The sequence below is a fragment of the Blennius ocellaris genome (genome assembly GCF_963422515.1).
Source record: "Blennius ocellaris genome assembly, chromosome: 1".
Taxonomy (NCBI): domain Eukaryota; kingdom Metazoa; phylum Chordata; class Actinopteri; order Blenniiformes; family Blenniidae; genus Blennius; species Blennius ocellaris.
Window position 1 is genome coordinate 24,917,763 of NC_137650.1, and position 27,176 is coordinate 24,944,938.

Here is a 27,176-nt window from a genome sequence, read left to right on the forward strand (position 1 = left end):
CACTACTGTCTTAAAACATGATTTATGCTCTTCCTCCATTGTAATGCTATTAAGCTAAACTCCATCAAATGGTCGTATGTTCTTGATTATAGCTTCAGTGAGTGGGAATGACGTATGGAACTTTTCCTTTGCGTGGAGGTCGAGAGGAGTCTTGCCATACAGCAGCAGAAATCACGTCCTGCATTTGGTTTGTTTACAAAGCAAGGAAAATTGTCAATCCTACTTTTTTGCTTCACTTTGGGCAGAAAATATACATTGCTTTTTCCCTCCTATTTTAGTTACAAACTATAATAAATACATTTTCATTGAGAGGGAAAGAATGTTGGATTGGAGCAGCAATAGTTATAGCGATCAGGTCCACACAGTTCTGTTTCGGAGAAAGGGCCATGTTAAAGCCCCAGAGATTGATGACCTGCTGGAGGCTGGGCTCAGCACCGACTCACTATAACACTGAAGTAGTGAATGGTGTAGGTGCGAGTTTATTCAGGCAACACCAACTAAGCTAGGCTAGGTCAAGTACCTCTCAAGGCCTGGGCTTGTGGGTGGGCTGAGTGAAAGAGTTGAGGGCTGTACCTTGACTTGAGTAATGGGGCTGGAGGAACTCTTGTCATTCTTCAGAGACGAGGGAGAAATAGGCCCGCTCGCATTGAGTGGCTGGGGGAGTGGAGGCATCTTGGCTCCTGGAGAGACCTGCATGCTGGCAAGCTGGGCGGCATACAGTTGCTGTAGGGAGGTGGAGAAACCCGCAAGGCGTTAACATCCAAATCCAGCAAACATTCAAAGTTTTATATTCTGTCTTTTCCTCTCCCTAGAACTCATTCTGCCTCTGTGTCTGCCTTGATCTCCCCCTCTCTCTCTTTTACGTCTTTCCTCTCTTTCCATGAGGCTGGCAGAGAACCTCCATCAAAGGTCTTAACTGTATTTCAAAGGCTGAACCCAGAGAGAGACAGCAGTCTTAAAAACCACACAGAGATGGCTTTCATTCAAAATACTTGGAGCCCCTATTTTCCACTCATCACAGAGAAAAGTTTGCCGAGTGGATGCAAGTGTGCTAGCAAAGATCTCTCATTTCTCAAGATCTACACAACTTCCTATTGAAGTTTCTATTCTGTGATTTGTCTCCTTGCTTCCATGTGAGACAGTTCCATTCTCCAACCAACTCGTATTGTGATTGCTATCACTGAATAAGTTAATCATATGTTGTTGATGGGGGGGTAACTCAGTAAGATTTAAAATTTGGGGTGAATTTGACACACAATAGTGTGGTTCAAATAACTCAAGGGAGGGATCAATTTAAATTCTACCCCCAAGGCTGATTCTGGATTAAAAAATAATAATAAGTAAAATACATTACAATCAAAATTTTGAAATATTAGAAAACAAACAGCTGACTGTTAATTTTAAAATGATCTGAATCTGATTTTTTAAAAATACAATTATGGTGCTTGTTTTTCTGTGCCTTCAGTGTCCAGCAGTCCCACACCACTGCCTCTTCTTGACATCCCACAACTATATTGATTGGTTACCAGGTAAATGATGCAATTGGGTTTTGTGTCCTACTGCAAATAGCAGGGGTCTCACAAATAGAGCTACCATCTGAGAAAATGTGTGTCGCCTTAGACCACTCCATTGGGCAGATAGCTCTCGTTTAACTCTCTCACTGGCTTGCTGTCGTCAGACAAGGTAAACCTTATGGTTTGTTGTGTTTTTTAGTCAGACGGTGCTGTCACAGAGGATCTAATTCGTCTTCTGTTGGCCAATCAGTAAACCTCGTCTCATTTCCTGGTTCGACTTGCCACACACAGATTGCATTTGTGTGGTTGGGGGGGAAAAGCCACCCAGCCATGCTGTCTTCACCTTTGGCGGTTCAAATGAAGACTAAAGCCAAACAAAGCACTTTATGTCGATGCACATATCTTAAGATATAAACACATATGTGCTCCTGTAGGAAACTTTATCGCTGCCACACAAGCGGCAGTACAAAAGATCTATTCTTCCAGGGGACCTGGGGATAACAACAGCACATGGGCAGCGGAAATGACAGACTGATTATGTTCCCACAATGATAGCACTGCCTCCACCTCCTTCACAAACAGCCTTTTGTCTGAAAGAATCACACACAGGAGTGCACCTCACTCTATTTTCTTCTCATCTGAACTTGACTTAGTTAATGTCAGTGGTGTGTATATGAGACGATGAGGTATGTCAGGGGTGGTGAGGACTCAGGAGAGAAACAGTGACAGAAAAAGAGAATGAAAGAGAGTAGTCTTCATTCACTGCCTGTCACTGCAGGCTACACTGAGCCATCAGTAAAAGAGTCTGTTGGACAGATGTTTGCTCACAGACCTGTTGATAGGAAGCCCCTGACCTTGAATGGGAAGAACTGTATTGTCCCGGAAAAAGAACATAATTAGACTTTGCCTTAAATTGCTCACAGTCAGGATGCCAGTGCTGATTAGCAGGTCAGTGCCATGGGGTGAGAAGCAATGGTTACCCTCATGGCCAGGAACACTCCAAAGGCCAAAGAACAATAAATATAATCAAGGAGATAGGCAGATGAAAGGTGCACTAACCTATCATAAGGGATTCAAGGACAGAAATGAAAGAAGTCACAGTTCAGTGTGTGTGGTCTGAAGGTTTTTCTTTAAGACCTTTACACACTGGTAGAGTGGTAATTGAATGACACGAACTATTTGGAAACTCATATTTCTCATGATGCTAGTTTGCAATGAAGTTTCAAAGATTCAGCAACATTTGCAACGTTTCATTTAAAGATAGTGACATTGATATTATTTACCTTCTCGTGTTGAAAAGCAAAAAAAAACAACATTACATTTCAAAAGAGACCATATGAAATGAGCTCATAAAAACTAACACGAGCCAAATTTTAATACCGTAGTTCTGCACTCCAATGCGAGACACTTAAAATGAGACTGCAGAGACACTAATACTCAACAGGTCTACTGCTGTTGTGACTTCTCTTCCTTGTGATGTGGTGTGATTAAACAGAAAAAAACAGTCGCTTATTGCTGAGTAAAATTGCTTTAGTCAAAAACTGATTCCTTGGCCATGGCTAGGCTAATGAATCATTTGAAAAATATGTCATCTTCCTGAAATATCTATAAAAATAATTGAACCAATAGTAATTATTAATTCACAAATGACTGCAGCATTGTTTGACATCTGGCTGTGTGCTGGTGTTACCAATAGAGGAGGACACTGTCAGTTTAATGAGCACTGTGGTATTAAAGGGATGATACATTTTGCCAAGGCTGGTCTCCCTAAGCAGAAGACATCTGCCTGCTTCCCTCAGTTGACTCTCTCACACCTAATGGGCCCTTCTTCATATCTTCTAGCCAGGTGGGGGCAGCAAAAGGTTCATGGTAATGAGGGTCAAGCTGAAAGTCAAAGCTCCAACTCTGGGGTACCCGAGGACGAGGTGAAAGCCTCCTTTGGTGCAGCTAAAGACTTTTTTGTTTTCTTTTTCTCAACTTTTTCCTTCTCTGCACTCTTAAAAGTTGTTTTGAGGTTATTGCATCCGAGAAGACAGCTTATTTGACATATATTGTATCTTTGTTTATGAAAAGCATCAAGCAGCACAGCTTGTATGATGACAGAAAATAGCAAAATGAACATAATAGCTAATGGGATTGCAACGCTGGTGTTAAAAGAAAATGGGTAAAAGCTAAATTTACGTTTGCATATTATGTTTTTTCTTTGCTTGAAGGCAGAGGCAGCGTGATGCCATTTGCCATTATTAAAAGTGTGCATGTATAACAAAATACAATATGTCTAATCAGAACCATTTTTTTGATATAGAAATAGCACATGTAAATGTGGAGACAGAAAAAAAACTAAATATAAAGTCTTTCTTTTGACCCCATCATTCCCTGTAGAGTAGAGCAGATCTCAGCAAGCATAGATTCAAAGTGAGTGCAGCATGCCCAAGGTCAGCCTGTTAGCCTCTGGTAATTAAAAACAAGCCCTCTGGAGGCAGCAGAGGTTAAATGGGGAGGTTCAGTTTTCTGCTTGCGACATTAAACCAATATTACACACTCTGCTGATGAGGTTGGACATCTGAGAAGTATGATATACAGTCAAGGTGACCAGCTTTGGTTTGTTTCGTGAAATAATAACATTGATTATATAGCAATAACATTTTGCCTTTTTGTGTGAAGAAAATGTCTTTGATGGAAAACAAATGTGCACATCTTGCTTTTCACAGAATGTCTTCAGGAAAAGTAAGTGGCAGATACGCATCAGCTTTCTTGCTGCCAGCGCAAATGCTGGCAGTTACAACTGTGGCCTTGACCCCCCCCCCAAAAAAAAAGAATCCATAAAGTTGAGGAAAAACAAGGTCTTAAACCCTTAACAAATTTCAACCCCATCGTTCGCAATTCTTGAGGTCAACATCGACTAAAAACCCCACTCTCTCAAACAGACTAATTTCTTTGTGTGAAGTGTGTCGGTTTGTCTCTATGTCAATGTCTCATTCACCTCTGCCTGGCCTGGGCACTGAGCACTGGGGTGGATATGAGGGCATTAACTGTGCTTCACTGCACCACACCATTTAAAAGGCAGCACAGCGCCAGCCCTGTTTGCCACAAGGCTTGTACAGGCTCATTGCCCAGGGCGACCATGCAGGCTGACCCAGGCTAAGCCCAGATGTCAAGAGTGGAGGAAGGCGTCCTGGTGCACTGTGCCGATGCTTTCCAGTATGGCTCAACATCTGTCTCATCTGCTGGCACCCAACCTGCTCTGCTCCAACCCCCTCCTCCCTCCTCATGCCTTTTGCTGTTTTGCTAAGTTACAACTACTATGTATATATATAAATATTTGCGCCCTTCTCTCTCAGTTTCTCTTTGGCGTAGACATACAATCACAGCCTGTCTTGTGTAAGTGTGGGTGTGGGTACTCCAGGCCCACGGGCCCCAGAGCCAGCCCTCCCATTCACTGCTGCTCACTGCATTATCAACTCTATCTGTCCATCTGTCCCTCTGTTCACCACTGCCTCCATCCAGCTGCTCACCTAGCCGTCCTATTAGCCAGGCTTCGACATCTCCTAGCATTGCTGCATTGCTCTGGGTTACCTTCAAAGACCGAGCTCCTTTGCTCATAAACACAGAAACAGCTGCTCTCTACAGTATGTCTGTTCTCTCTTTCCTCCCCTCCTCCTCTTTCCATCTCTTTCAAAGTCAAAAGTGCTTCACTTGTTAATGATAGAAGCTGTTTCTTCACATCTGTACAACACAGGCATTTACATCCAAACAAAAGATAATGTGCGATTTGCTGCTCTCCCACTTTCTTTCTATTTGTCCCTGACTGTGTAACACTCTTTCTTATCACTCCAGTCGTCTCAGCCAGTGAGTACTCCTTCAGATGTGTCTTTCTATTTAAGATCTGGTCCAGGTTGTTTCTAAGCATATGGGCTGCTTTTCATCTTTGTGAGCATGAGCTGAGGCTGGGCCCAGGTTTATTGTGGGTCTAGAAAGATGCCATAGCAAATGTGGCATAATGTAATTGCAGCGTTAAATCTTATCTCAAGGAGCTCGACTTCTAATATCGTAAAGCTTGAGAATGGCATTGGCCTGGACAATTGAGGGGAATAAAAAGGCAGGACATAGAATGAAAATGATGAAAAATGAGTGGAAGACGGAAGGAAATGCACAAATTGTGCCAGTTACACGATGTTTTGAGGTTGTCGATGTGACAACTAAAAGAGAAGACACAGACAGCAGTAGATACAAAATGGACATTTCAACAAGTGAAAACCCATGGTTTCTATTTGTTATGTCCTAGTGATGCTACATACAGACAAGACAGATGTTTAGTTTTATCCAATAAGCCTTCTTTAAATCAAAGGCTTAAACTAAAAAGCCTGTTTCCAATAATAGAATGGCTTTTCCCAAAGGTTGTCCCACCATTCACCGATGGTTGAAATATATATTCAGTTCATTTTCTCCTCAAGTAAACGTTTTTTTTTTCAAGGCAACTGATGTAAAAAAAAAAAAAAAAAAGGTCTTCAAACAGCAAATTTAAGGCTATCCCAAATAGAAAATTATTTTGTGGAATTAGGGAAATTCCTTTCTTGTCTCTTCATTCAATTGAATATAGTAGGTGTCTGAACAGATTGGGGTACAATCTGAGCACAATTTCCTCCGTTAGGTGAGACGTGTCACTTGTAATCAGTGAAGGACAGGCAGGGATGGAGCCATTGTTTCCTGCTGATCCCGGGCTCATCCTGGCTCTGTGTGGGCACTAATGAAGAGGGGCATGTCGCGCTGGGATAGTTTACCCGCCTCCTCTCCTGTGAGTTGCGGACCAGAGCCAATCTGTCAGGAAAACATTGAGTGAAATTGCCCTCTGGTACAGCAATGGCTGGTGACAGCCACTTTTAGACTGCCAGCCACCAGAGTGATGCTACCACCCTGTATTGACAAGCAAATTACAGTCTCCCAACACTCAAACGTTTCCTGGAAGATTCATTTACATTCATCAGGTCTGAGCCTTTGTTACCTTGTTGGGTTTTCTTCACCAAGAAAGAAAGGGCGGGGAATGCGGGGAGGATCTCAGACTGTTATGACAGAGGAGATTGTGAAACGGCCGCGTAGCCAACATTAAGAGTGACGGAGCAGCTAGGCCGTCTAGCTGGATGGCTGATCACATTACCCCTGCAGCATTATGGGAATTAATTCTACCAATAAGATAATTTTCTAAGGTTCATATATTGCACAATCTAAACTGGGTAAATTGGTGAAAATTATACCTTGCCATGTCACTGACAGGAAGAGATATTTTAATTGAGGCTGGCTGCCCATTCAGCCATATGTGTGTGGGATTTTGTCTCCACGATTGTGTGTATGGGTATAAAGATGATAAACAGTGGATGTTTGGAGGTGAAATCTAGAACAGGACAGGACAAGTCAAAGGGTTAATGAAGAATTGTGCTTCATGATGCATAAAATATAAACTCTGCACTCGAATACTGAACAAATATTTGCAATGGTGCCCTTATTGTTTTTCTTTCCCATTGTATTTTCTTTCTAAAAGATTTTATTGCATTTGATGTATTTTTAAGTACGTTTTTTTAAGTAATCATTTTCCGTGCAGCCAATGATTTATTTTTACAGGGAAATTTACAATAAAGTGTTTCATGCTTTACTTCAGACTTAATAATCACTTTTCCACTGTGTTACAATGATTTTGTTATCTATTAGATGAACATTTCATTCTGTGTTGATTGGTGCACTTTTAAATATTTTATTGAAGAAGAGGATGATTTGGATTCATGGGCTTTTATAGCTCTAAAAGAGGAGAAACAACTCCAACTCATTCCATGTCTGTGGGTTAATATGGCGTTTTTAATCATACCAGGCTCCCAGTGCTTTGTAGAGGAAGTGGTGGCAGTCACATGGTTTGCTGATCTCAGCTATGCAGAAAAGGGCATGTTTGACTTGCCTTACTGTTTTAAGGGGACTCTCTATGCAGGGTAAATAGCAGCCAGCAGGCGGAATATGACAGACTTCAATTAATGGAAAAGGCCTCCTCTTTTTTATTTTTTTATTTTACTGTGTTCTGTAAAGGTCAGCCAAGTCATGGTCTTGGAGGCACTGTTTTTGCCCATTCCCAGGGTTAGATACATAATCAGAATTAATGACTCTAGACCCATCTCCCCTTCTCGCCCCAACCTTCAGATATATGACTGTCTCATGTGACCTCATACACCCCTATAAATAGACTGAGCGTGCCTGTCTGAACTGACACTCCTTTTCAACGAACTTCACTACCATACACAAAGTGAGCAACGCACCACCTCTTCAGAAAACCGAGTCGGAAATCCATCCTCCATCTTCTTTTCTTACAGACACATATCTTCAAATGTGAGCAGACTCATTTAACACCTTACGTGCCTCTGATAGCTGCTCTCATGGCTGCATAATGACGCACAGCACTTCAGAGCCAGCTGCATGCATTGTTAGAACTTGCCAAGGCTCGTTAGCACTGACAGTGGTAGCCTCCAAAGGACAAATGCCACATATATCAGTGTGCAAAGTTTCCCTTTCAGTCTTAACCTCTCCTTTTTTTTTTTCTTCTCATAATTGTTGCTGCTTATAACATTCATATCTGGCATTTGGGGAAAACAGCAACTACCAATTTACCATAATGTGTTTAATTTTCTGTTTGCCTTCTTTTGTTCCTATTCATTCTGGATTTTTGGGTTGTAATTTCCATTGAAAAAATATACTTTAAAAGTTTCAAGATGTTCCTTTTTTTTAAATAAAAAAATGCACATTGGCTGAAAGATGCTTTGGTAGCAGTATTGTTTATAATAGTAACAATTTGAGGGGTGAAAGGCAGATAATTATCTACATTAATCGTTATGGCCTCAAGGGAAGCTGTGACCTGGGTTCATCTCTTTGAAAAGCTGTGTGGGAACCATCCTTAAGGAGCCTGGAGGCCTTACAGCTTATCTTAATATTGCTGTGGCTCAAACAGCTACTTGATTTCACTCTGTGTTGTATGACATTTTTCTATTTTATTGTTGCACATATGTTCAAGTCACACTTATGTGCAGCAAATGTTTTCATACCAGCAAAGGTTTAAAAAAAAATTTTCCTTGATTGAAAAAAATTCTAAAGAGATAATGAATTGTCTCATAAATTCACAGTCTGGTGATTAAGGCAAACCAAGTGATTCTTATTCTCTCTAATAACTATGATCTTCCTAAGTCCTCTGTTTGGCAGAGCTGCTGCAGACAAATCCTCTATAAAAAGGGATAAATTACATATGTAAGGTGATAAGCGTGTGTGAGCTGGAAGCATCAAGGATTATTCAGTGTGCAGCTCATTACTTAACGTACAGCTGCTTAGCCATGCTTTCTGCCCTGAGCTTGGCTGGCGTCCCTAGCATTCTTTGTCATGGTACTGTACATACCTGAAGCTGGAGGGGGCTGAGTCCTGATGCTGCTGCAGCTGCCATTGTGGATGGAATGAACTGTACCGGGTAGTTATCACCTGTCAGAGAGGGAGAGAGAGAGACCACAATGCATGCAGGTTCAGACAATGAGCAGGCCCATAGCGCAAGTGCCAACATGGATTCTGGGCCCTCCGTTACTTTTGCCACAGCAATGTGCCACATTACAGCGAGCCCTCGGCTTCTAGCCCAAACATCTGCATTAACAAAAGGCTGAGGTAGTTTTTACTGGATGAGGATTACTCGGGAACATTTCACACGTTACCTGTTTACTCCACCTGTAATCTACGCATCCTGCACAAAACCACAACAGTAACAACTCTGTATTTTTACAAGTTAGATCTTCTTTAAAGATTTAATTGTGTGTGAACGGGTGTGTTTGTATCCTGATTAAATGTTAAATATCTCCCCTGGTATTCGGTTAGTGATTATGTAAAAGGACCAGCATGTTCTCTCAGGCAGTCCATACAGCTGTAGACTTGTCTGGCTATTGTTCAACACAACATTGTTTGTTTCTGAGTGATAGCTTTGGCAGCGCAATGAGAGCACTTGTATGCAAACTGGTTTGAACAAGTGTGCAGTCACAATAACAAGAGTGCAAAAAAAAAAAAGAAACACGCATTCTTATCTCATATTTCACTGATCCAGCACAGAAGAATTGGTCTCCAAATAGCAGGCTATTCATTTTTATTCACCATCGTTGGCCCACCATCAGCACGTTTGTCAGACAGGGATATAAAAACGGCTGCAGTATGAGTGATATTCGTGGGGGTGCACAAGCTTTTACACACCCAATCTAGTGTATTGAGAGGGACAGAACATCCCCGGTGAGACCGCACAGTGCTACATGAGGGGCGGTTGGTTTGAAGCATGTGTTTGAAAGAGAGGAGGTGGGGGGCACAGTGGGAGCGGGGAGGGGGTAGTTGGCCTCCGCTCAGACCCTACTTCTGCCTGTCACTTCTCCTCACAAACATATGGCGCCATTAAGCCACAGACAAGGTAAATGTACAATATATACCTTCTCTTTCGCTTTGCCCTCGTCCACTTGCCTCACTTTGCAATCTTGTACAGCACAGCACAATGTGATACGGGCCATGGAAATTCAATCCCCATTTAGAAGCAAATAAAATCACACTGCACAAGTGGTTTCAAATAGTGCTTCGTTGGATGTAGACTGTGGTTATTTCTACACCTCCCGTTTTTGGTATCCCTTTCTCCCGCTCTCCTTTGCTCTGGGCCATCTGTGACGTATGATTTGGGTATAATAAATGGCTGGATGTCTTTAGATGTCATGTGAAACCTGGGAGGGTCATGTGCTAAATGTGCATCGACGGTGGGGTTCTCACACTCCAAGGTCTAGGTCTTGGGTGCACCCAGTCTGTGTCGAGGCAGTAGTCTCCAGCAGAATGGGAGCCATGCCAGGTTAGCGTCATCATTGCTGAAGCGAAATTCGATTTAAGTTTTTTTTTTAAATAGGCACGACTGGCCTGGACTCTAAATGCTGAGGAAGGTTGTTCAGGTGACGCCATGGCCACAAACGCTTATATTCCCCTGCTCATGTGATGGCATGAAATATAAGTCATAGATCTGCTGAAGGCTGACAGAGTCATCGAGACATTTCTCAGGGCAGATCAAATGAAGATGAATTAAGTATATGATGGTAATGCTCAAGCTTGATCATCGCTTCTGACAGGCTATTTAATTATTGAGAATGTTCACAGTACAACGGGATTATATAAAATATGTTGGTAGGACATTTTAAACTTTTAATGTGTTTAACATGTATCACTGGGAAAATCATGTTATCAGACTTAGATTACTTGAAAATGTTAATATAAAACAACAGTTTGAATGTGATAACTAATAAAATATAACATTATGAGGGAACCCTCAGCAGGATATCTATGAAAAAGACTGGAAGCGGAGCCTAAAGACTACGGCTATGCTGCATGTCCATTAGAGTCACCTCTTTGAATGTCGCCATGTCTGTATAAACAGTACAAACAGACGGGAGGTCCAACATGCATCTATTTGTTTTAAAGACGAGTTGGCATTTCTATGACTGTGCTTGTCTACCATGCAGCAATGGGCCATTGAGCACAGCCAGCAGATGAGGTGATGACTTGCCACCATGGTGCCAGAATGACTGCGTTATCATCTTTGCACCCCGGGGTTGGGGGTCATAAACAGTGGTCCCTGGGCGCTGTCTCATAATGATAACATCAGATTAGTGTGCCTAAGTCTTAGCAGTGAATGCTTGGCCACTCACTTCATGGTGAACTTACACAGCAGCATCCTGTACACACTGCAGGTGGTGATGATAACATTGTACTCTCTGGGTATATTGCATATATTGTGTTAGACGTGGAGGAATAATAAAGGCTTTGAAAATACCTCCACTGACTACAAGAGTAATTTTCAAACCCCCTTTTGCTATTTCTTCACGAGCTCATGAATTATGCAGGAGTCATACAAATGGTGACCCCTGACCATAATTCCATAATAGCTCCTGTTATTTGAACTAAAACATTTTCTGTGTCAAACCCAGTGTGAAAAGCACACTGGTAAAAGACTTGCCCCCAGGCACTTTATTTAAGCTGTCATGGCTCCATAATTCCAAAATAGCTGACTTTCTTTTTCATTCTGTGGTATTATACTTAATTCATTAACTGCACTACCACACCTTTTGATGTTGCCACCCTGCTGACTTCTCTGTGTTTCTTTTTCTGTTTTCAGTAGTCCAACTTTGTTCCGGTACCGATTTATAATGGACAAACATTTTTCCCATTTCTATCTCCTATAAAACTTTTTTTTTTTCTACTTTAACTGGAAGGTTTTCATCAACGCAGCATTGTTTCATTTTATTTGCCAGTGGGGGAGTGAAACTTGACAAAACCTTTTATTTTCTTACGTGAGCAATTTCAGCTTAATGTGATTAAATAACTAATCGACACACGTTAATATTGTTGAAGCCTTGTGATATGGAAAGCTTAGACTGAGAGGCAGGGAGCAATTAAGACTGTGGATGTTTTCATTACATTTAGTACAAGTACAGTGGCACATTTCCCCAGGATGTGGGGGTGTGCATAGTTACAGCTTTTGCATGGCATCAGTCAACATGTTTCAACAATGTTTCAGAAAGTGTTTTGTTTGTTCATCGTGAACATGGTGGATTTTCGTTTTGCCTCGCTCCTGAAGACAAAAGGGAGAGAGTGGGGCCTGCTGTTACAGGCTCTGATAACAGTTATATGTGCAACCAGACCTGTTCTTACATCATTCACACACTTTCAACCTTATAATTGACTGTTGATTACTTGCTTTCAGAAATCACGAAACATAATTGTGTGAAGCTCGTGACAATGAAATGAGTTTTAAAGGTCGTTTCATGATCAAAGTTTTGTCCTGTAACAGTGGAAAAACGACTCAAGGCCCCTGAAAAACATTTTGATGTTCAACAACGTGTTTACATTCCTCTGCTTCTCTACCCATGGCTATTGTTCCACTCAAGCTCAAACATTCCCAGGCCTTGGTGTTAAACCCAAGTCCAGACAGAACAGAGCACGCCATCTGCATACAGTCCAAATCAACCAAGTAACTGCTTCTGTTGAATTGATGCACAAATAGACTAAAGGTTAATAATACAACTGAACATACTTGGACTAGTAACATAAAAGGCTGTGGGGGGGAAAAGTGGGAAAAAAAAGGCAACAGTTGCAAACATACCTGGCTTATAAGACATTCCCGGAGGAAAGAGAAAGCCTTGCTGGGCGGCAGCTGCTGCTGCTAGAGTGCGTTGGTCGTGTGGAAAAATGGGGATCATGAGCGGAGGCATGTGACCCTGGACCTGCTGAACAGATAGGGAGCAGAGATCAGAGAGAGGCCTAAGCATAGTCATGGTACACAGAAACACAGAGCCACTCATGGGTAGACCAGATCACAGCTCCTCCTAACGCGTGCTGACAGGGGGCTCTGTGGCAGTGACGGCCCTCGCGTGCTCGCACAATACCTGGCCGAGCTATGCCTGTTCTTAATCCCCACCACAATTTCACCTCAGCACATCAAAGACCCTGCATACACACATTGTTCCAGTATCATTTCGAGGAAGTGACATGCAGGATAGAGGGCAAGGGAGCAGAGTGCGATTGTTTGGCTTCTGTGGGGTACAGTACATGTTGAAAGAAGCTTTCACTGTCACCTTGGCGGTTGCAGGAGATACGACATGTCGTCCGGAGGGTTGTCGAATGTATTATAAAAGTGCGAGAGCCCTAATCAGCATGTACGTGCATGCACGCACACACTCACCTCAAGGAAGATCAACTACCCACATAATCTGGAAAGATCACTTATTTAGATGATAAAAGCCGAAAGACAATCCAGTAATTTACTATGACTGTTTCCAGCAGAGGAAAAATAGCAGGCAGTTGAAAAGTGCTTGCTGCTCGCAATTATTCATTTTAATGTCATTCTCTGTCTGTGTTCCACTCACATATTAACCTTCACCATTTAGCCTGTTGCTGGCTTGCCTACTGGGAATATCAACACAAACTCCCTGCATTTGTGCGTCAAGGGTTGGTGAGTAGCCTTATGTCTCAAAAGTGGTGTGTGGGGGTTTGCACACATGTTGCCAGTCCAATTTTACTGTCATTCTCTGCTTCCTGAAACCCTATGATAGGGAGCAGCCCAGCTACCATGGGCCTGTGAGGGTTAATCTAGCACTGAGCCAGATCACCTCAGGGGAACCTGCCTGGAAAATGGGTTAATAAAGGTCATCTCCCAAAATAAACACTTTACAGAATGTTTCTCCATTCATCCCTCCTAAAATCAACTCGCAATAAAACGGGTCTGGGTGCAATTACTGCCGCTGCATTGGGGCATGAAATCAACCTGTCCTGTGTTCTGGCTGAGGTCTGCTCGGATCTCCTCTTTTTTCAGCCTGTGCTGCTCCCGCTGTAGACCTCACACAGGAATAGTTGCCCCCAGTTTCTCCTGTAGCCAGCACGATAAACCTATTTAAACCAACCTTATTGATCTGTCCAGAGGTGCAAAGCTAGACTAAAAACTAAATAAATGGAACCGTTTTATGTCCACTGAGCTTTTACGGAAGTGCAAGAGCAGAAAGTGCAATGTAGAAGAATAGAAAAGTGTGTAATTCTGTAAAGTAATTCTGTAAAATGTGCTGTTGCTGAAGAAAAATAAATGGTCAAGGAGACTGCGACAAATGTCCTTAAATAAAACATTGCTTTATGGGGATCTGTGTTCCAAGTTTCCAGGCCGAGTGGATGAAAGATGGAGCTTGGCCTTGCATGTATGGAACATATGGAAAAACACAATAATTAATGTCACAACATGAGGTAGGGCCAGTGACAGGCGGGGGGACACTGGGGAACACAGCTTTTCTCTGTCTGTATATTTGGACTGTTTAAACAGATGGACTCTGTTGCTGGATGCACGGTAGTCACAGTGCAGAAAAAGCACTCCCTCAAGTCTCTGCCCTTTCAAGAGTGTAATAAATGTGTTAGATAGTAGTTCATATATTCTAATGAATGACCTAATACACTTTTTTTGCTTAAGATTAAATGTATTTCAATAAGGTTTTTTTTTCTTTTCCAAAACTCTAAGGTATCTAGGTTTCATTTTAAACACAACCGTAGAATCTAATCATTCATTGTTGAAATTAAATAATAATACAGCACTAAAGCATACATTTGTATAATTTGCTTTGAAATAAAAAGGAGTAATTGTGACTTCATCAACGCGAACTCAGCTGCGCAACCATTAAAAACTATACTGTGTGTACTAAAAAGCATCAACACAAGGCATCTGATATACATGGATGTATTTATATTCTGTAACACTGAGTGATGAGCTCTAAATTGCATGATTTCATATTGGATATCATCTTTTATTACAGTAGTTTTAAAATATGGGGCATAATATACAATGCTCATTGAAGCAAGACAGCAAAAATGTGCATTGAAGAGGAAATAAATGCATCGAGTTTGAATCACTATGAATTGCAGTAATGAGCTGCTTGCATTAAAGTTTAATTTAGAGCAGCTAATGTCAGAGAAAAAAAAATCACAATTTGAGGGGCTTCAAGGTGGCAACAAATAGCGGAGGTTAGCTGAGCTGTCAATTAACAGTGTGCAGCCCTGTGGCAGCATGCGTCCTTTTTTCTTATTATAAAAAATAAAGAATAGTGGTATGAAAACCAGAAAGTATATTTTAAACACAGCTTACATGGGGAGAAAGTGTATACAGATGTGTGGCCTCCACTCCTCTGTAAGTAAACCCAACCAACCCCCTTTAAGAGTTACCCTCAAGTTCATCTATGTATGGGCTGAGTGCCCAGGATATTTCTATTGCCAAGACGATCTTCAGGAGTCGGCGAGTGAAGTGGAGCAGATGTGAGTGGGGCACTCGGGCAGCATCCTCCTTTCTCATCGTAAATACAGCAGCATTGTTGTGCTGGCACTGCGCTTCCTTTGTCTTTGCACTGCTAAGTACTGGATAATGTCATTTCACACCATCTGCCCCCAGACTTCATTAAAGATACATGAATGGGCTATCTTATGAGGAACAGGTGCTATTGTTTGTCCCTCAAGACCCAGCACTAAGGATCTGACTCGGAATACTTGAAGAGGAGCATCTGTAGTGATCAGTCAGACAGACTTGGCTGAGGCCCCCGCCTCTGCCAGCGCGCGCTCCAACAGAGGTTTCCGGGGGAACTCAGCCGCCTTGCAACATGTATCATCAATTCAGATGACCTGATGAAGTCTGTAGCAGGCCAGCAAGCAATCTGTTTCCCTCGCAAGGAGATGCTGGTATTTGATAAAGCGGTCCAACCAGCAGATCTACTGTGAGTGAGATACCATACACATACCATATTGGCCTGGAGGGGCTCATGCTGTTTTGCAAGAAAAATTGAAGAGAAGCAGTGAGCCACTCAGTCATTGTAGTTTTAACATTTTGCAATTTTTTGTCATTCAGTCAAGCACGTAATCCTTAACAAGAGTGGGGTTAAGGTAACCCAGGAAAGCAGGTACAACAGCTTAATTGACTATACAATGATATAGAGCAGACGCCTGTCCTGAGGTCAGACTACAGAGGACGAGCCAGACAGCTCAGATGTCTGATGTGGAAATACACAAAGTGTTAAAGATAAGGTAGACTTGAAAGAGCTTCCTTTGTTTCTGCCAGCACTTACAACACATTTATTATTCACACACACACACACACACACACACACACACACACACACACACACACACACACACACACACACACACACACACACACACACACACACACACACACACACACACACACACACACACACACACACACACACACACACACAAAGGAGCCTTAATTCATTACAACATTTTAAGCAATAAGCAAAGTGTATTTTTTTTAATCATTCCTCAATGGCACTAAATACTTTCTCATGGTTAATTGCAATTTTCACTTCCAATATTTGATAAGGAAAAATGCATTTTATTTTCAACTATGCATGTTAGTGTTCTGGTGAAGCTGCCAGTATTTGTCCCCCCCAAAAAAAAACCTAAACAAAACTGGGGTTTGTTTGTTTTCTAGACAAGCAGGCATACACCTACAACTCTCACAAGGAGCTCCAAAACACTCAGTGCAAATGGAGATGTACAGCGCATTACAGCACTCACTTGGGATACTGTCAACACCCATGCTCTTCACTGTCTGTTATAGCCTCTACACAGCACCCAGGAGGCCTGAAGACCCCCCGACTGTATTTTCCTCTGAATCCTTTTACACTTTCATGCACAGATCCAGTCATGTTTACTACTCACTCCAGACCGCAATGCTCTACATAAGGGAAACTGTGGGAGGTTACGTTTTTTTTTATTACTGGCATCAGACCGCTTTACCAAGATAAAATTGCTAAAGGGCCAAAAACAGACAGAGATCTGCCTCTTTGTCACCGTAGCTCATGGTTATTAGCTTGAAAGGACCTGTGAGATTCTGGGTCTTCAATTCTGATTAATTGCTACTTGACACATTTTAACACACCTCTCACGCAGATCCTTATCGTGCATATAATCTGCATTCATTTGCCAAGAGGAGACTGGTAGAAAGTAAAACCACTTGAAGTATTTTATGAAAACATTAACAATAAGACTGCAAGTCCGCAAAACGAGAGCTTGTAATACCGTTAGACGTTAGATGATAATACACTCTCCAATTAAGAAAAGATCACAGTCACCAGCAATCAATAACTCTAATTTTAATAAAATTACTTTGACACTTTTAGAAGCTGTCAGATCCGAAGCCTTCACTAATCGTCTTTTTCATATTTCCTGTACAAAGGGTTCTTTGCTTTCACCCAAAGTGAACTGACTCCAGCTGTTGCTGTAAGAACTGATAGTTCACACTCCCCTTTCTGGGGTGCGAGCAGGCTGTGAGCAGAAATCACCTTTTGCGATCCATTTAAACGGAGAGAAATTCTGAACTCGCTGGCCAGTCTTGCTACATCCCAACGGCAGCACACACAGTAAAACTAACACTAGAAAGTAGGATATGTTAAACACCCGCCACTGTGTACACAGCCCACTGGGTGTACACTGAACTGAAGCCTAACCAGGAGGAAAATCACTCAATGGAAGCACTTCTGCTGGATCCACAGTGTTGCTTCAGGATATTTTTTCCCCCCAATGAAACAATTAGTGGCTCTCTGACCACATATTACTCACTTACGGCTGCACATTGGACAGTTACATCACATGGCAGACACACACATGGATCCAACAGAGATGTGACGATGTTTGGATTTGTCTGTAACTAATGGTAATCAGACAAATCGATCAATAGTTTTGAGCTCGACTTTGATGCCAGACTTTGGGTTTTGAATGAAGGTCTTCATTTTACCACCCACTCGACTGAAGCACATTATTCCTGCTTGTTTGCTCTGGAAATTAGAACGGGGAGGGTAAATACACTGGAGAGCTTCAGGTCACAAACAAAGGGCTCTTGTCCTAATCAAGTCTTTGACCTTTTCTCATCACATCCTTCCTGCATGTGAGAGCCCTGTACAGCACCCTTTTGCAATCAACTCAAAACCTGAGCACTATATCGTGCATCTCATATATTCAGTGGATTGCCTGCTTGTGTACAATGCTGCTTAAAGGACGCATCATTTGCTGTTTGAGTGTGACGGCGCACATCAACAATGTATGTGTATGTGTGTCACACTGAAATCCATTTGGGATCAAATTCCAGACACTTGAGTGTGGTCATGCCATCCAGAGGGAATAACCAATGGAGACTTCCTTTACTAATTCCTCACACAGTGCAACAAGCCTTCTTGGAAAACAGCCATTCCAATATGTCTATATTAAGAACTTGAAGGCAGGGTAGTCCAACCCTCTGACCTGCCTAACTCGCTCCACCCCAAATCCCTTCAAGTCTCACTCTCCGCCACCTCACAGCTCCTCTCGACTTCCTTGGGCTCCTGCAGAAAAGTGAAAGCGACTATTTGCTTAAATACGTGGCCTGGAACATATTGAATTTCTGCACGCTATTTAAATATGAAAAGACGGTACAAATATTAGTCAAAATATACAAATTCTCTTTTTTGAGGTATGCCTTTAGACCAAAACCATTAAAGTATATTTCTCCAAAGTAAACCTTTTTGATTTGCCATTTTCATGGTTTCTGTTACAAAGCATTCAATTGTGGACCAACCTTAAACAGAAACATATTACGTGCTGTTACAGTGGACCCATAGAAAAGTGTCCCGATGTCACAATCCATCATTACATCCTTTCAAATAACATTTTTCAAAGCAAAACATTTTCTTTAAAATTTTACAAAAATATCAGCCAATATTGGGCAGACGGGAGGCTAAATAAAATTTTGCAGAAAACTGGTGAAATCCACGGGGACTCCCTCAAACAGCATGTGTAATGGCGAGAATGAAGAGAGCAGACATAAACGAACCCAGAAGTGGGTCTGGGGCCAGTATCATTATCGTATTGTGTATACATTGTCGCCGTATAGAAATGGGACTAAATGAATTGCCCTGGACCCTCTTTGCTGAGGGGAAAGTGAGATACTAAAGAACATTAGACACGCGCTGCTCAGCTCGCCCACAACATCCATACGATGTGAACAGGGTGGGGGAGTGGGAAATAGAGGGATTTAAGTAACAGAAGCTTACAAAATAATGTGGCTTGAAGTTCAAAATATCACACCTTCAACACTTTGCAGTCTGAAATCAATTCTTTGTCCAATGTTGGTGTTCAGTTAAGTACACAGTAATTGTAATAAAAAAAAAATACTAATAATGATATGAATAACCTTTCTAAAATAACAGCTTTTAAATATTTAGAGAAAAATCTTTATCTAAAGCTAATGGGGGAAAAGTATTTTGTTTAATAGTCCTAATTTGCGTGATGGATTGTTCACACTTTGACTGGGTCGTCCCCCCCCCCCCCCGTTCTGTTCTTTTCACAGACTGAGGGTCTGTCTTCACTGTTACCTCCCAGCTGCTCGGGCCACACAACACAACAGAGCCCTGTCTGTTGTTCGGCCGAGAGCGGGCATGTCAGGAGGGGCGACTTTATTAGATGCACAAGTGGATTGAGAGTTTGAAACATGCTCAAATATCATCACAGTTATTAGCTAGAACAACCACTGCATTTTACAACAGCCTCAACGTCAGCAGTAAAAGTTTGACCTGCTACAAAAATAAGATGTTGAAAACAGGGAACTGTTTGAAACGAGGTTAAAAAAAATATATAGTTCTCCAAAAATAAATGAAACAAAATGTGCATAGGACCATATAGCTCTTTTATTGTGTTCAGTTGGAGAGTGCATGGACTCTCTTCTGCCCTAAAAACAAAAAGCTCCTTTTTTTGCATTAGCCATGGGCTGAATGCTTTGCTTTGCCACCCCAGCCCTAAGAAAACACGCGCCCCTTTCTCGCTGCCGGCTGCCTGTACACAGTAGAGTCTATTAATGCAGCTCCTTCTCCCTGTGAGTGTGCCCACTGCCGAGGACGACAGCCATGCAAAGCCAACGCAAAGACAAAACAGTTTGCACAACATTAGCAGAGAAAACACAGCCCATGCAGCGGAGGAGAGGAAACTAAGTCAACATCACAGTGGAGGATGTGTTCCCTCTTAACTGATATTTTTCCTTTTGGGGTTTCGGGTACAATGGGTGTTAAGTGTAGCCGCTTTTTCTTCATCGAGAGGACTGCAGAGCTCCAAACAGGTGCTTTATTGTAAACATTCAAGCTTACTGCTGAAATGATCCATTCATTATGTGTGTGCGTGTGTGTGTGTGTATATAAAAGATAGATGTTCAGCTATCAGGATTATTTAGCACCGTGATTCATTTAAAAGGCAAATTCACATTCATACATGCCAGATAATCTTCTGTCTCATGTCAATTATTCTCGTCACCCTCAGTAAGCTGATAGAGGATTTGGAAGCGTGTGTCATAAATTATCTTGTCCCAGGTCTGTTTCGAAAACCTCTCAGGTGACTAATTTAAAGTAGACCCTCAGGTGTGATTTCACACGTTACAGCCGTTCATGGGGCACATTCATACGGAGCCTCTTAATTATCGTCACTTAAACTGCTGAGGTGTCTGAATACAAAGGCCAATTAGACAAATGCATGACTTTTTCATGTAATTTACAGCAATAATTGATCTCTGCTTATCTACATACCTTTTCCGTTTGCAAAGTCACAGTGCAAGCAAGCATGTTTAAATCGAGCTGATCTGTTTGGATGCATCTGTTCATCTTTTTTATTACAAGCATTGACTCATCTTTTGTGTCGAAGTGACACAGTTGTGTGAACTTGCTGTTTGCCACTTAAAGTTGGTCAAGTAAAGAAATTGTACATTTCAGCCTGAAAAATGAGGTAGCCTCATTCACAAATTCAGTTCTCCTTTTTTCCCCCTCACCATAAATGTAATAACTTTGAGTTTAAAAAAAAAAAAAAAATCAACCAAGTGTTATAACTAAAGTATTTTTGTAAATGCAAACCTCCTATACAAATATGTACAGAAAAACAAAATGAAATAAAAGATTCTGAGATGACTTTGTAGATGTGCTTTTTTTAAGTTTAATTTATAGATTTGCAATTTTTGTTTGTTGCACAATTTTCAAAGGTTAAATTGGTTGAAGTAAAGCAGTTCAATTGTTTATTTTTGTTATTGTTTTCATATCTCTTGCAACATTCTAAGTGTTGGCCTTTATTGTGAGGGACCTGGGTTTGATTCCCGGCAGGATGGGCACCGATAGTGTGAAAGCAAGCTAAGTCTACAGTGCAAGATGAAAAGCCTTGACCCCTGTAAAATAGTACAACTGAATAGACATGTACTTATTGCTCCTAAATCCCAAATACCCCCCGAGGTTCTTGTTGAGAAACACTGCTCTCATGGGACAAATCCCTGAGAACCCTGACACTGTGCTGCAGCATTTACTTTTTATATTCATATACCAGGCGTTTGATTTAACAGACAAATTGTATGACATATCTGCTTCCTGAGCACTTAGCTTCATTTGCAAACCATCACTGGCATTGCTGAGGTTGTGTCTATTACACCTTTTTGTGCATCATTAAGTTTTAACAGGGCTGTGATGGCTTCATTGTTTAAATTGCACGTGACTTTGTTTAACGTCAGCATTTCTTCTGCCCGCTGACACGGAGTCACATTTCATAACTAATTAAATTGATCCCTCCCACCCCGCCGATACAGTCCACTAAATGGAATTATTTGTATCCAAGTGTCAATATATTAAATCACAGGGGCTAATGAGTTGGGTCACCGCTTTCTTTTATCTTCAGTCTTGCATGTGCACATCTTCATCAGCTAACAGTCTCCTTAAATGGTGGATGAACATGCTGGACCGAGACTCCCTGGGTGAGAGCCAAGTCTGTCTGACTAGGCTGTTAATGCCCCGACATAATCCTACTAGCAGGCTAACAGAGAGCTTCTCAACACAAGGGAAAGAACTGGCAGTGCAGATTCTGCACAGGCACGAGCGTACACACACACACGCACGCACGCACGCACGCATGCATTATCATTTCCTGGCTCTATTATTCTCCTATTATCGTGCTAACACTAGCAGTCTGGCTGTACTAATTGGGGGACTTACACATTCTCTTTAACAATGTCTATTTTTGTTCTTTTTTCCTTTTTTTTTTGCCAGTGCATTAATAAAAGTCTCACACTGAGAAAATTATCTGTGCCAGGGAGACAACAAAAGCATCTGAGGATACACAAATTAGTGCTATTATCTTCATGCAATTACCATACGGCCTTGTGTTTGTTTAAACTCATCTGATTGATTTTAAATATTTACCATAATGTTGCCGTTTTGGAGTTATTCATTCTCTAAATTAGTACCTAAACAGAATAAGAGCAATAAATTACTGACTTGAATTAGGGAACTTGCATATTTTCATACCAATAATAACAGGAAGAAGTTTCCCAACCAGTAATACTAACAGGCAATTACCATACGTATCAAATAATAATTTCATAGAATTGATATTTGGCTGAATTGATGTTGTTGTAGTTCATATCTTTAAGAAGAAATTAGTGTGTAACACAAAGTATTTTAGGAGTTCACTTATGAGTCTCTGGTATCTTTGTATCAGAGGAATATTTGAAATCTGATTCTCGCTAACACAAACTTTTTGTATATCCATGTTGTAAAAACCTCTTATTTTAAACTAAACTGGGATTAAAAGAAAAGAAACATCTACTAACCAGATCTCAGTAAAGAACATATGTAAAAACACAACAGCTCATGATATGCACATTTTATTTACCTTCATGATTGTTTTCTCATGTAAATTGTAGGGTAAATGTCGGTGTGATTTAATTTCATTTATAATCTTGGAACCTTTTGCTTTGGACGTTTGCACGTTTCTTCAAACACCATTGAAGCCACATGTGATAATGCCATCAAGACTTTGAAGTGAGCGGTGGACGAGGATATAGTGGCCTTTTCTCTTTTAATTTCATTTAACTTTTAATGGCAGAGATACACTCACACGCTGTGTTTCCTTGTGGACACAAAGTAAAAGGTAAAATTGTGTGTACGTGCATGCATAGAGTGAATTTGGAGTTTTTAAGCGGCCAGTGTGTGGCGAAAGAACAGCAGATGGAATTGAGATAATTAGAAACACACCTGCTTGATGAACACATCTTTTAATGATTCCCAAAAAAACAACAACAAATCGTCAAAAAAAAAAAAAGATTTCTCGGATCTTGGATCTCAGCGTACTTGGAGTTAGCACATCAATGCCACAGCCAATGATAAACGACAATGTCACAATATTGTGATGTTGTTTTAATGGATAAATATTTAAATTAAATGTTCTGGATTGAAAGTGTCCCTCTGTTTCATCTAGGGACTCTGCTTTCTCCAGCCTGTTTGTGAAGATAAAGCTCACTCTGACCTTTTAGCCAGTATTTATTCTCTTGATGTGTGTATCAGTGTGTGTCCCTGTGTGCCTGAGTGCCCGTGTACTGTACACAATCCCCTCTGTGCATGTATATGTGTATTTGCATGCCCGAGCATGACACTTTGTATCTGCACAAACCGGTTCCTTTGGAGAGCTTAAAGCTGGGTTATTACAATGTGCCGGGGGTATGAACCGTACTTTTCACTTGGGAGAGATCGTATTGATTTATTTTTTTTAATGTTTTGTTTTTTTTAATAGTCATGGTGAGAACATATGCCTTCTCATTCACACTGCTGTTTTGTTTGGGGGAAAATACATTGCCATCCAACACAATCAACACTGGCGTACAACATGATGCTTTCCAGCTGGGCATTTGCACCAACAGCTCCATTGCAGGCAGGACAGAGTGGGGCAATTTTGAAACAAAAAAAGGATGAAGAGGAACATATTAATGGACTTAATGATCAGCGTCCCTGAGTTATGTTGAGCTGAGACAAGTGGAGGTGGAGCAATAGTGTATTTGTTTGTTTTTCTTTCTTTTGTAACCTTGCAGTGTCTATTAACCCACTCAGAGAGATAAGCAAGCTATGGTCCAAACCAGTTCTCTGCTAATATATATGTTTAATTGTCACGTGAATCCTGGAAGGTGTTTCAAATTCTTTTCAACTAAATCAAGTCAAGTATTAATCTAATCCGGGGATTGAATTGGTGCCAAGTTGATTTCAAAGATGAGAATGGACTCAATGAAGACAAAAAAACGGAGGGCAAACACAAAAGCCTTGAGCTTTAACTTTTGATAAGCCCCTGACGCTTCAATCCAAACATCTGCTATCTTAAAACAAGTGACATTGTAATCCTGAGGGACAAAGTCTAAATCTTTCTCTCTTTCTCTCTCTCTCTCTCTTGCTCTCTCTCTCTCTCTCTTGTCAGGAATGATGAAAAAGGATAACAAGAGAGACGGCTATTCAAGGGGAAAACCTGGCTGAACGACATGTTTCCAACATGCTCAGGATCTCAGTAAGTAAACATCTGTGACTCTGCTCATCTGATTCCCTATTATCCACATGCAAAGAGCCTATGAAGCACACATACAACAACAGTCTCCAGTTGCAGTACCTGTGGTTTTATTGTTCGGACTGTTTACAATGTCCACTCGGTGATCAGTCACATCAACAAGACCTTAGTGAGACACTTTCTCTATGCTTTCTCCCTGAAGCCAAAGCAGAAGGACTTTGATGGCAGTAGGGTATCCAATAAAGTTTAGTGCTCTCCATGCTAACAGCAGAGTAACTCGATCCCTCAGCACTGCTTATGACTTTGCTAAAAGTCTGTGACATACAAGCTGGATGCTTGTTTACAGAACTAATTAAGTCAAAGCTGCTATATATTAAAATGGCCAGGCCTTTTTTAAGAGGCAGCAGTAATGAAATCAGAGTGGCAAAAAATGCTTAACTAGACTCTGTTTTTTGTTTTTAAATCAATTTTATCAAACTTCAGAGAGGTGTTTCTATCACCAAGCTGTATATTTAGAGCAACTATGTTGGGGAGAGAGAACATTTTCTGCTTTTAATAATTTGCTGTAAGATATACATTGTCGCAGTCAGTGAAGTGATTCCTGTTGATTCTTAGATGGCGTACACCCAGTACAGCCAGGAAAGACTAGTGGGCAGAGGAACTGATTGGCTGAACATGGGATTCTTTTTATTTAATTGAGGATGTGGAGACATTTCATCAGGGGAAATGCTGGCAAACTGGGCTCTGCAAGAAAGGACTTTACTACTTGAATCTCCGTTCAAGTGTTTGAAATGGATATTTAGAAGTATGTTCCCATACACACTTGAACCTCCAATTTCTCTCAAAACTATGCATCAATTGGAATTTCCAGGTATCATTTGTCTATAAGTTTTTGATGAAAGCAAGAGCCTCTAAAAGTGAGATTCTTTCGGGCGGTGCCCTTAAGCTCAATGAGCATAAGTAAAGGGCCCTCTATGATATGATTAATACTAGTAGCCCCTCAGCAGTGTGTAAAGTACTTCATGTTAGAGTGTTTTTTACAGAGTGCCATGCTCCGTGCTTGTCTTTAGTGGAGTGCAATATGGGATCATTTTTCTGATAGACTGTCTCCTGTTGAAGTGAAAGGTCTGGGATGGGGCCTTCTAAGGAGTATGCTCACAGTATGGCCGTTCTCTTGCCAAGAGCCTTGTAAGGAGGCATTTTGATGAAGTGGTAGTAAACTTGGTCGCAGACCACTATGTGACAACAAACTACAGTCGCTTTGCTTCGATTTATCATAAAAGTAAAAACATGCCGTATCAAGGTGTGACACACATTCTAATGCATGCAGTGGTGTTCTACTGTTGAGAAAAAAAGCTACAAAGATAAATGTCTGCCAGAAATGGCAAGAGATATTCAGAAACTTTTCCAACAATTTGTCGCAAGTTAACATTTTCTGAAAGAAAGACAAAAAAAGAGTCAAATCAAAGAAAAAGATAGGGAAAGCTTTCGGCAGGAAGTATCAAGTACAGGAGGAGGAGGTGAATGGAGAAGGACGTGCCTGACACCAAACACACCCAGCAGGATGACTCCAGCTTCGCGCAGGCAGCCAGGCTTTACAGCCTTGACCACTGCCAGTAACCAACCCTGGCTTACCCTGTGCAGTCTGAACATATCCAGCTACACACGGCCTGGGTGGTCTTCCACTGCACCTCTGCACCCTGTGCTCAACAGTGCCCAACATATAAACATATATACGCGGAGATTATGATCGCGTTTGGAATGAGATGTATAGCTTAAAAACCACTGGATACAAAATCAATACTTGTACAAACTAATTTATGAGTGGAACCGAGGCTGCCAGTCACACTTCATGTTGACAATGGAAGTTTCAGGAGCTGTTGTGCTGTGTGAAAGCCACATTGCCCTTCGGGGACCAACTCGTTTCAGAAGCATTTACCAGCCTCTTTCATGTCCCCCACCTTCAGGCTCCTTTCCATCAACAGCACTCATTAGTTGTTGTGACTTTCCCCCCTTTTTTTGTTCATTAAGAAGTGCTAATTATTCACCTCCATATTTTCAGCCCTCCCGATTACCAACAGGCAATTAACATTTGATGAAAGGGATGACTGTTAGTGTGACACACAAATTAAAGATAAAGAAATAAAATATATAAAAGGAGGGTAAAAACTGAAGGACAGGCCAATGGAAGTTTGCACTGATATTTACTTTAATGTCTAATTCTATTGATCTAAGCCATTAAATCCAGACTTTTGGCTCCTAATGACAACAGTGGTGCACTAATTACACTGAAGAGGTAGAAGTGTTGTAGTAATCAGTGTGGAAAAAAAACAGGGGGTGGAAGTTGCTGAGCCTTCGTGGACCAACAGGAATGCTTTGACTGACCTGGATCTGTTGCTGGAGGAGGTTGATTTTGTGCTGCTGCTGCAGGAGCTGCTGTTGTTGTCTTGCAATCTGGTTGCAAACAGGAGTAAAAAAGGAGATATAAGGTCTTGGTTCAGCTGAAGTAAGAATCATCCAATACATGTGTTCTCTGTTTGACAGACAGAAGCCAATACATGTGATTAACTGTGACATAAAAACACACGGAAGAAATGATTTTGCAGACTTGTAAAGCAGTTGTGTTGCTGTGGCCTTATCTCTGTCTAAATGACTAATGTTAACAACAAGTAAAAAAAACACAGAAACTTCAAAATGAATGTGATGTGTCCTGAAGTGCAC

At 41.3% G+C, this 27,176-nt stretch overlaps 1 protein-coding gene across 2 annotated transcripts in view; it reads right to left on the reverse strand.

Annotated features, from left to right (window-relative positions):
• Nucleotides 1–27,176, reverse strand: part of sox6 (SRY-box transcription factor 6) — a 132,514-nt gene that overhangs the window by 26,711 nt on the left and 78,627 nt on the right. For both annotated transcript variants that reach the window (XM_080517800.1, XM_080517799.1), the window contains exons 8-11: nt 26,841–26,909; nt 12,697–12,817; nt 8,935–9,014; nt 574–723 (exon numbers count right to left, since the gene is read on the reverse strand). In XM_080517800.1, coding sequence (XP_080373926.1) covers nt 574–723; nt 8,935–9,014; nt 12,697–12,817; nt 26,841–26,909 — 420 coding nt within the window. The remainder of the gene's footprint in view (nt 1–573; nt 724–8,934; nt 9,015–12,696; nt 12,818–26,840; nt 26,910–27,176) is intronic.